The following is an 11,604-nucleotide window of genomic DNA, read 5'->3' on the forward strand; positions in this document are numbered from 1 at the left end:
GTAACTAGGCCAGCCCGGCACCGCCTTCCTGACCTGCAGTCTTCTTCTTGACCTCTCCGCCTCCATCCTACTCCGACCTATCACCCTCACCTTGACCTCTTTCCACCTATCACATTTCCAACGCCCCTCCTCCAAGTCCCTCCTCCCTACCTTTTATCTTCTCCTGCTGAACACTCTCTGCTCATTCCTGAAGAAGGGCCTGTGCCCGAAACGTCGAATCTCCTGTTCCCTGGATGCTGCCTGACCTACTGTGCTGTTCCAGCAATAAAGTTTCAACTTTGATCTCCAGCATCTGCAGACCTCACTTTCTCCTCAAAATGATCATGACCATCCTACAACTCAATTCCATTTAGCTATCTGGCTCTATCTTCCTTGATAGCTCAAGGCAATAAAAATATACAGAATTGTATTATTTTGTTATTTTAACAGGCTAGTTTATGCCACTCATCAATTATTTTCAACTTAAGAAAATATAAAGCAAGTTAATTCTGCCTGTCCTCAAAGATTTAACCTCTATGCACAAGCATCATTATTATACATTGTTCCCCTGTCAAACCCAATATATTCTACTCCTTGTGGGAGGCCCAAATTGAACTCCAGATGAGATCGACAAACTGAAGCTGGACTGGAGACAAAGCCAACATTCCATTAGCTTTTCTGATTCATTCATGTACTTGTATACTTTGTGCATGGATTCCAAATTCCTTTTGTTTCTTCACAGTTCTTAACTTCTCAACATTTAGAAAATTTTATAATTTACTGTTCTTAGTTCCAAAGGAACTTAGCCATATCAAACCTCCACTCAATCGACCTTAAATGCCTTTGAAACATCCTGCTTTTACACCTCTCCTTATTCAGTGCCATCTATAAACATGGATATTCAACTCTTTATTACTTAAAAGTCATTAATAACTGGTGAAAAGTTGTGTCCTTGGCATAGATTCTGAGGGAAACCACTTTCCCTCATCCTGCCAATTGCACATGTCCTTCATCCACACACTGTTTGCTAACTTCCAAACAATTTCTAAATAACTTTAAAGGGTCATTCATCTCCAATTCATTGTGCTCTAATTTTTCAAAACATTTTGTGTTTGGAATACAAATGAAGAGATCAAGTTTACAGTGTTATAGCCATGCCTCTTCCCACGCAGCTACCCACTGGGAAAGCAAGATTTGTGAATTCTCTCTCATCAATTATACTGCGCTAGGGACAGTCTAGGGTGTCATGGTAGTGATGCACTGCTGCCTCAAGGTCCCAGGGACTCGGATTTGATTCCAGTCTTAGGTGACTGTCTTGTGTGGAACTTGCACATTCTCCCCATGTCAGCATGGGTTTCCTCCAGGTGCTCCAGTTTCCTCCCACAGCCCAAAGATGTGCAGGTAGATGGATTGGCCTTGGTAACTGTGGGATTATGGGGATAGTGTGGGCGTGGGTGGGATGCTCTTTAGAGGATCGATGCAGACTTGATGGGCCAAATGGCCTCTTTCTACACTGTTGGGATTCTATCATGCTCTGATTTTTAAAAATGATTTCATCTAAACAGTCTCGCATATAAACTCTGTGCATGCAATCACTTTTCACTTACCTTGACATTGTCAGATTTCATCTCAAACTCTGTATACAGACCTTTCAAAAATCCAGTGGTTCTTATCACCTGAAAATAGAAAAGAACAGTAATCTGAACACATTTATTCAACTATCAATGGTTCATTCTCTGAAGGCACCAGCCCCTTTCCCTTTCAAAACTGCTGCCATTACTCCATCTTCAATAGTCACACTCTCAATTATTATAAACATGTTGTTCTAATGTATCATTTTGTAAAGAAAGTTAACCTGTTATGATCAGCACAAGGAGTCACACAAAATACCCAACCCCAAAGCCACACGACTTCTTTTGTGCCTTCAAATGCAGCCAACAGCAGATAGACAATTGGACTGTGTTACCTTAGCAGTAAATCACAAAAAGTCATTAAATAATTCAAGGTTTCCAGGACTGTCCATTTAACCCTCAGCAAATGCAAAGACTCAAAAGCTTCTTCTGCAGTGCTGAACATGAGAAGGTCATGACAAGAAATTCTGGCATAAATGACTTTGTTTTGTAGAAAAATATTCAGCAAAATTAACCATTGCAAGCATTTTGTCTGGTTGTGATAAAGTTGGCAAGAGACAGCCATTCTGAGGAGAATCATCTGGCCACTTTCGGACAGACTTTGCAAAAGTGCAAGTGTTTCTCAACATAGAGACAGGAAGAGGCATCCAGGACTGCTATTGTAGTTACTGCAATGAGGTCAGCAAGGTAGCCCTCATAGGATGAAAGAATTCTCTAACTGGGGTTGTTAATCTGGTGCAATCAGGAGGCCCTGGCTGACAGGCATGGACAGGAGTGTCAGACATCCTGTTGTCAGAGTTGGCTCCAAGGGAGCTTCATCAGTGTCAAGGATTCTCCATATGTAGATAAATGGTGGTTTGCTAATAGGAGTGGATAAATAACTTCTGTGGAGTTATTCTAATGGTGACCAAAGAAAAGCATGATCCTGTAGAAATTTGCTTACAACAGTCATTTTTGATTTGGGGCAAGCATTTCTGGCATGCTGTTATTTGGGAAGCTTGACTTGTTTGATCCTGCCATTGAAGACTGGATCCAGTATGTGGAAAGAATGCATTTGTTTCTCAGGCAAATGATAAAAGGCAGATGAAAGGCAACGTGTAATTATCCTGATAGCTTGTGGACCTGCAGCTTTTTCGGGTATGAGGAGCCTAACTTTCCCCGCGGCACCAGATACTAAAACCTTTCAACAGTTGACATATTTATTAAGGAATATTACAACTCCAAGCTGCCTCTAATTCTGAGACACTATTTCTTTTACTTGACAATTCAAGAACCTGGGGAATCCATATCAGAATTTCTGATTAGGGTAATGTGACTTCCAGAGGCATTTAACTTTGGTTTCACCCTTAATGAGATGCTGAGGGACTGTTTGGTATGCGGGATTAATGATGTAACCATGCAAAAGCACCTATTAGCTGAAGCCTAACTGAACTTCAGGCAGGCACTACAACTGGCTTTACTGTTTGAAAATACGGAGAATGAGTTGCAGGGTGTTCTGATGAAAGTGGAGATCCTCACCAGTCCGACTGAGCTTCGGGAACACCACTCGAGTGAAGGCAATTGCACAGCCTCACTTAGGACATTTCCTGAAAAGAGGGACTCTACGGCAACCCACAGCAAGAAGCCAAGCCTTGGCCAAACGGGTTAAAGTTTTCTTCAGAATCCAAGCCAGCAAGCCAGTTGCTGCTGGTACGTGGAATTGAGACAGCAAAGTCGTCCCACTGGACCTAAATTGAGTAAGAGTAGGCCAGTATCCTGAAGAGTGCACACCCTGGTAAGTCCACCTACATCTGGTTTACACAATTAAATTGCTTAGCCATTTCGAAATCAAAACCAATCAAAATAAACAACTGGTTCAAATGGAGGTCGAAACCAGCGCAGCCATTTCAGTGATTGCAGAACCAATCTTTAACAAAATTCACTCTGGACTCCAACCCTTAAGTTTGCACAAAACGTCAGCTAGACTGAGAACTTTTACCGAGGAACCTTTACAGAATAAGAGTACAACTTTGGTTTCAATCTCTTATAAGAAGTATCTGGTTCAGTTGCCACTGGTTCTAGTAAAAGGCTCAGGTCCAAGCTTGATGGGGCAAAATTGGTTGAGAAAGATTCACCTAGAATGACTCAACATTTTTCAATTAGAAAATGGCTGCCTGAGTGAAGTCCTAATTAAACACTCGGACCTTTTTCAGGCCATCTTGTATATTGACCAGAAAACAATTCCATGGTTCTGTAAGGTCTGCCCAGTGCCATTTACCTTCCAGGCAAAATTAGAGGCAGAAATCAGGAGGCTGGAAAGCAAATGATTAACCAAACCAGTACAGTTTGCAGAATGGGCAGCACTTGTCAGACCAACTGTGAAGCCAGAGGTCAAGATTCGCATTTGTAGGGATTTTAAACAAACAGTAAACCACTTTTCACAGCCGGATAAATACCAATTCGTCACATACAGGATTTATATGTGAAGCTGGAAAGGAGGCTGTCCTTCACAAAGCTGGACATATAATACAATAATACCCATGGGGCTTTTAACAATTTACGAGACTGCCATTTGGGGTATCATCAGCCTGCAAACTTTTTCAGCAGATGACAGAGAAAATTTTACAAAGTCTACCCCAGGTTCTCATTTATCTATATGACATGCTAAAAACAGGGAAGACCAATAATAAGCATTTGAAGAACTTGGACACAGTCCTTGGATGTTTCTCCCAGGCAAGTGTATATGTGAGGTAGGAAAAATGTGTGTTCCAGGCACCCTAAGTGACCCACTTGAGCTACAGAGTCAATAAGATCAGGTTACACCCGTTGGGGTGATCAAAGGTGTCCCAGCTCCCATGTCTGTACCAGAGCTTAAGTCTTTCCTTGCGTTGGTAAATTATGATGGAATTATACATAACCTGGCCTCTGTCCTGGCACCTTTGCATCCACTCTTAAAAAGGGGTTCTCCCGGAAATGGTTACGTAGCCAAGCCATGGCTTTCAGGGAAGTGAAGAATCATCCCAGCTCATCAATATTTCCAACTGTTCTGGAACCCTTGTGTTCTTCCTCTCCATCATGCATTGAAGTTACCGCTGAATCTGATATGGACACAGCAGATGTCGCCACCTCAAAACCTTTGCCACCTGAAGTGGAGAATGAATTTCTTCTGAGATGCTCCAGGCAGAAGAGATAAGCTACTATGTGTTACATGCCACACATATCAAAGGCAAAGTTGGAAGAACCCGAACCAGTGTTAAAATGCCCCAGGAGGAGCTACAAAAATAAAGAATCAGCCTATGTCCTTGGACGCAGAGGGGAGGAATGTAGTGATTGTAATGAGATCAGCCTGGTGGACATCATAGGAGTTCCCTGATTGGTGCCGTTAATCTGGTCCAATCAGGGAGGTCTGGCTAACAGATAAGCATGGGAGTTGTTTTTTTCTTTTTTGTTTATTGAGATTGTTTGTTTGTTTTCTGGCTTTTCTTTTCTTTTTTGCTAACTTGAAGCTGTGTTCATCTGCACAGGCAGTTTATACTATCACTGCTGCAAAAAAGAAAAAGGAAGAAAAAATAAGCATGGGAGTGTCCGACATCCTGTTCACTCAGAGCTGGCTCAGAGGGAGCTGGATCATGTCAAGGACTCTCCACGTGTAAATAAAGGGTGAATTGGTGATGGGATATCTGCCTCTGTGGAGTTATTTCAGCTATACTGAACAAGGCTATCAAAAGCCACAGTCTGCAGTGCTGTAAAAGTGAAACAAAAGGAGGTTTTACTCACTGTCATGACCTGTCTTGCTCAATCCCTCTGTAAGAGAGCAACTTCCAACTTTTCAACTACACAGGCCATTGAATCTGACTTCACATTTTCAACTCTTCTCTTTGGAAAAAGAATCCTCAAACAAGCCAAGCCTGCAAAGTTAGCAAAAAGTGACCTCCTTTTCACTTGCAAGTATAACTTTTATCTGTACTAACTTCAAATTGTTGTATCTGCATGCTGATTTATAATGTTGTCACTTTTTACTTGAGTAGTTTTCAATAAAGGTTAAAAAATTAATAAATTAAATTTCATATTGATTAACATGTAAAGCTGTGCTGCTGAGTATTTTTTAAATTCTCAAAAACTGCAAAAGGACTACATATAAGCTTATAGAAATTTTAGTTCACAGGCCACACAGAGAACGCGCTAAGTATGTATATGGTTATGATACAACCCTTTAATTCACCAAACATCCCTCATCAAAAATCTCCCAAGGTCCTTCAATGTGTTGTCACCTCCCAGTAGTATACCTTCGTCTTGAAAATCCAGGTTCAAATCCTTCAGAAACAAGACCAAACCAAAATCATGACATCCAATAATGCTCTGTATCCTTTGTTCACCTCTCAACATGCCGCCCATAGGATTATTTTCCTATAATACTCCTCCAGTGCTTAGTTTGATGGACTGCCCTCAGTTAGATTATTTCACTCCTAAATTCAAAAGATAGCTCAAACATTTCAGTCATTTTAGCCTGATTGGCACAGCATCCACTATCATAAACGTTTACTCCTTCTGCCATGGTCACACAGCAGCATTGTGTATCACCTACAGGACGGACTGCAGCAACTCACTAACACTCCATCAATAGCACTGTCCATTGCCATTTCTTCTACAACTTAGAAGCACAAATGTAATGGATACATGGAAACACTATCACCTGTAAATTCCTCTCCAAGCTACACACTATTCTGTCTTGGAGCTATATTACCATTCCTTTACTGTAGTTGGGTTAAGTCCTCGGACTGTCTTCCTACCAGCACTTGGGTGTACCCATGGAAGGCAGCAATACAAAGTAGCTGCCTATCACTTTCTCAAGAGCAACAAACACTGCTCACGCTGGCACTGCCCACATCCCATGAATAAATAAATTACCACTTTTATGCTTTTAATTCAATTATTATCTGAAGATCTATTCTTCTTCTCTTTTTTTATCTATCCACTTCTCTTCGTAACATCATCAACAAAGGATCATAGCTTCGCCCTGTATGCCAACAATTATTGTAGCCCAGCTGTCAGTCTCAGTTTCTCAACTCCGTGTGAATGCTTACAAAAGATTCAACATGCTCCAGCTCAAAAACAAAACCATAAACCATCTTTTATCCTTTATCAGTTCCATTCCATCCTGCTCTTTCACTATTAACTTTTTAAAAACCTTCTCAAAACCTATTCTGTCAGGCCAAGCCTTTTGTTGTCCCTCTGGATCCACTCTTAATTTCATGCATTTTTCTCTGACAGATCTTGAGATGTATTTTATGTCACTCTTTTAATACAAATCAAAGTTAAGATTCTTCTGCAAATGGAGAATTACTTTATCCAGACTATAAAGTAAAATATCCATTTACAATGATTTAAAAAAGCCTAAAACAGTTCAGTAATTCGCCATCCTCTGCAAAAGATAAATGAATAAATATCGTAAGCTGAAGGAGAAACATTCACAGATTTCCAAATGACTGAAAAGAATCTTCTGAGAATTTGAAATTGGACTTCTCACTTACTATGTCCCAAATTTTCAATTCAGATCTCTTGAGACATGCAAACTGCATTTGTTCAGGAAGCCTTTCAATGTAGTTCAGAACCAGCACTGGAGGCCAAACCATACTCCCTTTATACAGCATAAGTTAAAGGTACAAAGTTTCTTTGACTAGGAGAGAAGGTAAGATTGTCAAGTAAGATTCTGGGTAATCCAAAATGGAGGACAGGAAATATTTTGGCTCCAAGAGGCTGCTCCTTTTTTTGAGGTATTTTAGGTAATGGAAGTGACATCCTTGAAATCCAGGATCAGCAATGACTATTTTATATGTTGTCACATTGTTTTGGAACTTTGGATTAAAAAAAAAGTCAAAAGAACAGCACTTTTAAAAGGGAGAGCTACAGACAAAGGCAGCAACTGGTGAGGTCAGCGCAGGACAGAGAGAGACAGAGAGTGTCATAATTGTCGTAAACCCTTCTGCTTAATTTAAGCCAGCAACACAGAACAGGTTTATCCTGTGCCATCATCTGCGAAACTTCGAGAAGCCAAGAATTATTTAAAGTAAAAATTAACAACTTTATTTCTTAAAGTATAACAGAGAATAATTAACTAACAACTATTTACAACTCCTCCTTCTAACATATCTTTTACTTTCCCCTTTACAATACTGGTCCGATAAAAATCCTGATTAAGATTTACAAAATAAAACTTCTTATCTCAAAACCAGGCAGCTTTCAGTTCTTCTCTGTATTCTTTTCTTCTTCTTGGGGATTCTGCTTCACAGGTTATTGATCACTAAAAGTATCTTGAAGAGAGCTATTTTTCAGGCAGTCTCTACATACTGATGGTGTGGCAGTTCTCCTCTCAACTGTTCGATTTTCCCTAGTCTCATACCCCTAAAGCATCAGATTGTGTCACTTGCTTTTAAGCTTGTCAATTTACTAAATTCAAACTTGATTGGAATTTGATATTTTTCAGGGTACAATTTAAACTGATTGGCCGAATTCAAATTTGCTTTTGTCTCCAGGCAATCAGCTAATCGAGTTGTTCGACCAAATGTTCCTTTTTTTTCAAAACACTTGATGCTGTCAGGTAGTTCTACTAGCTTTTAACTTCCTTACAGGTACAGTACACCTACATTTTCATAACAGTTAAAATATGCACAAACTTGAAAATATTGGTTTCCATATGTTAAAACTGAACCTACAGATGAAACAATAAGTATATTTGATTTATATCAAATCCTTTGAGCATTACTGGAAGCTTTTCCATACTTGGTATCAAATGCCTGGTTACATCAATTGAAACAAACCGAGTTCAAATATAACTCATGTAAATACAGTATTGGATCAAACAGATAATTTAATATTCTGTAATGCATCTTTTAAATAAGTGGATTTGAAAATAGTATTAAAAACACACTCCACAGGTTCAGAGCAGACTAAAACAAATAAAAGCTCAAAAACTACTGGCTTTTTAATTAAATCAAATTTTCAACGTATACTTTTCACTAATTCCATACAACCCCAAACAATATCATCCAAAATTATTGATCCTGATTTTGTGTGGATAATAATGTTGAGACTAACAAGGGAGACTAACAAATCACAAACGAGGGAGTTGGATATTTAGGCTTGAGATCAGGAAATTTTTCTTCACTCAAATGATTTTAGGTCTATGCTCCAAGATATTTGTATTTTCATTATTCATTCATGGGATTGTTGGTGTCACTGGCTAAGCCAGTACTTATTCCTACCCCTAATAATCCAAAGGGCAGCTAAAATCAACCATATTACAATGGGTCTGGAGTCTGAAAGCTGTGAATGCTCAGTTGTTAAGTACAAAGACTGACAAACCTTTCCAGATTATGGGAATTCGAGGTATGGTGTAGGAAGGTGGAGTTAAGACAGAATATTAACCAAAATCATACTGATTGGTATGTTGGCTTGAAGATCTGAATAGTCTACTCCTACGTTTTGTGCTCTTAGTATTCAGTTATGATCCTGGAAGGTAAGCATCAATACGCTATTTCAGCTTGGGTGCATTTTAATCAACTTCAATTCTCCATGGATATTCACAAGTGTACACTTGCTAGATAATTAACAGTTGTTACAAAATTCCCTTCGCTAACCCAAAGGCAGACTTATCATATACTGTCTCAGCTGCTTTCAACCGAATCCACCAAGGATGAAAAATTGACATGTTACAATTTTCAGGAAGAAAAACAGCATTGGTCTCCCTTGAAAATCAATATCCCAGAATATTATCTTGACATAGCTTTAAATTTAGTGGTCCCAAAGGGCTTCCTTTCTTTTATTGCTCTTTGATGCAAGTCTATTGCACAGGCTTTTATACTGCAAATAAATTTGCTCAAATGTCAGCATTTCCTTTGTTATCTTCAACTTGAAATTATAAACTATTGCTCTTTATTTTTACCACATGCCTAAAAAAACTAAATCCACATGAAGCCACTAAACAGGACTACTTGTGTACCAAACAACATAAGCAGCAAGTTACAGACAGCCACAATCAATGGATCAGATCTATGTTCTGCAGTCCCACCTCATCCAGAAGTCAATGGTGATGGACAATTAAACAATTCATTGAAGGAGGAGTTTCTACATATCCCCATTCTCAATGATGGGAGACTTCAGCATATCAGTGAAAAAGAGAAGGGTGAAGCTTTCGCAATAACCTTCAGCCAAAAGTGCTGAATGGATAATCCATCTCAACCTCCTCCAGTTGCCCCCAGTAAGACAGGTGTCAGTCGATAACAAGAAATGCTTGGATGCACTGGATACTACAAAAGTGAGAGGCCCTTGCAGATAGTTGGACTCTCCACTGGTTGGAGCCACACCTTCCCAAAAGCAACCATAGAAATAAATGTTGGCCAGTCCGCAATACCCATATTCGATGAATGAATAAAAAACCTCTAGACACTTCAATTTCAAATATTTGGATTACATTACTAACTTTTTTTCTGAAGAAAAGTACCAAGGAGTTAATGTCTCTCAAAAGCTGTGTTGTACGGATCATTTGATCTTGGAACTAAAATGATAGAAAGCTTTCAATATTGAACACAAACTGTTTTCCAGCCACTGACTTCTTTTCCGTCATTGCTAACTGTCTGAAGTTGAGCCAAGACTTTGCCCTTCTCCCAACTCTGTAGCTTCCTCCAGCCCAATAAGTGTTTGAGATCACTTCACTTCTCTAATTATTCATGTTTAATGTGTTAATTCCACCACTAACAGTGATGCCTTCAGCTGACTAGTCTCTAAATTCTGGACTTTCTACTCTAAAGTGAGTTCAAAAAAGAAACAAGTGTTTCAAGTCAATGCATAATTAAAACTCCACCTAAAACAACTCATGGATGAATCACATGGAAGTTATTGCTACAGAACTGACAACCCATTATTTCAAATATAACCACAGAAAATCCACTAAAATTGATATTCTTGACTGGGCCTGAGTCTTAAAAAATAACAAGTGTTAACAACCATGAATATTTGGTTATGACCAAGGTATAAACAACAGTCACTCCAAAATTTATATTCCCCAGTCTACAAATAATGCAACTGGAAAAGGAGGTACACAAGGGGGCTGTTTATCACCAGTCCTCTTCAATATATAAGCAGAAACAAGGATCAAAGAAGGTTTTCAAGACACAGAATCTGGTGTTAAGATTGGGGTGGGTTAATGTTATCAGTTAGATGTATAGATGGCAGAGTGTTTGCAGCAGGCACAGAAGGAGGATTACAAGAACTAGCAAACAGATGAGCAACAGCAGGCATGAACTTAGGAATGAAACTGAATACTGACAAATCAAAGTAATTCATATCTCAAAAGAACAAGAAATGTTCATATATTCATAGAAAACTGAATAGAACAGGTAGAAAAATTTTAGTACTTTAACTTACAGGTACAAGATGCAACAAAAAATAAACAAGATAGGAGAAGCGCTACATAAATATTTTACATCGGTATTCACACTGGGAAAAAAAACAACATTGTGGAGGAGAATACTGAGATACAGGCTACTAGACTAGATGGGTTTGAGGTTCACAAGGATGCAATGTTAGCAATTCTGGAAGGTATGGAAATAGATAAGTCCCCTGGACCAGATGAGATTTATCCTTGGATTCTCTGGGAAGCCAGGGAGAAGATTGCAGAGCCTTCGGCTTCGATCTTTATGTCGTCAAGGAAAGACTGTATGAGTTTAAAAAAAGCTACAAACTAAAAGATGAATAAACAACTCAAAAAGCAAATTGTAATCAGTATTACGGTGGCAGAAAGGACATTTGAGGACTTGTCTACTGAGGTAGTATGGGCTGAGGGTTAAAAAGAGGAAAGGAGAGATCACCCTGTTGGGAGTTTTCAATAAGCCTCAGATTAGTTCCAGAGATGTAGAGGTAAGGATTGCAAAGATGACTCTGGATCGGAGAAAGAGTAACAGGGTAGTTGTTATGGGGGATTTTAACTTTCCAGTGTGAATGCCAATGTACTTTCGAT

General features: G+C 39.2%; 1 protein-coding gene across 5 annotated transcripts in view; it reads right to left on the minus strand.

The window, feature by feature from the left end:
- The window catches only part of traf3ip1 (TNF receptor-associated factor 3 interacting protein 1), a 168,280-nt gene that overhangs the window by 127,922 nt on the left and 28,754 nt on the right, over positions 1-11,604 (minus strand). For all 5 annotated transcript variants that reach the window (XM_043693118.1, XM_043693122.1, XM_043693120.1 and 2 more), the window contains exon 2: positions 1,587-1,655. In XM_043693118.1, coding sequence (XP_043549053.1) covers positions 1,587-1,655 — 69 coding nt within the window. The remainder of the gene's footprint in view (positions 1-1,586; positions 1,656-11,604) is intronic.

The sequence above is a fragment of the Chiloscyllium plagiosum genome, chromosome 7 (assembly GCF_004010195.1).
Source record: "Chiloscyllium plagiosum isolate BGI_BamShark_2017 chromosome 7, ASM401019v2, whole genome shotgun sequence".
Classification (NCBI taxonomy): domain Eukaryota; kingdom Metazoa; phylum Chordata; class Chondrichthyes; order Orectolobiformes; family Hemiscylliidae; genus Chiloscyllium; species Chiloscyllium plagiosum.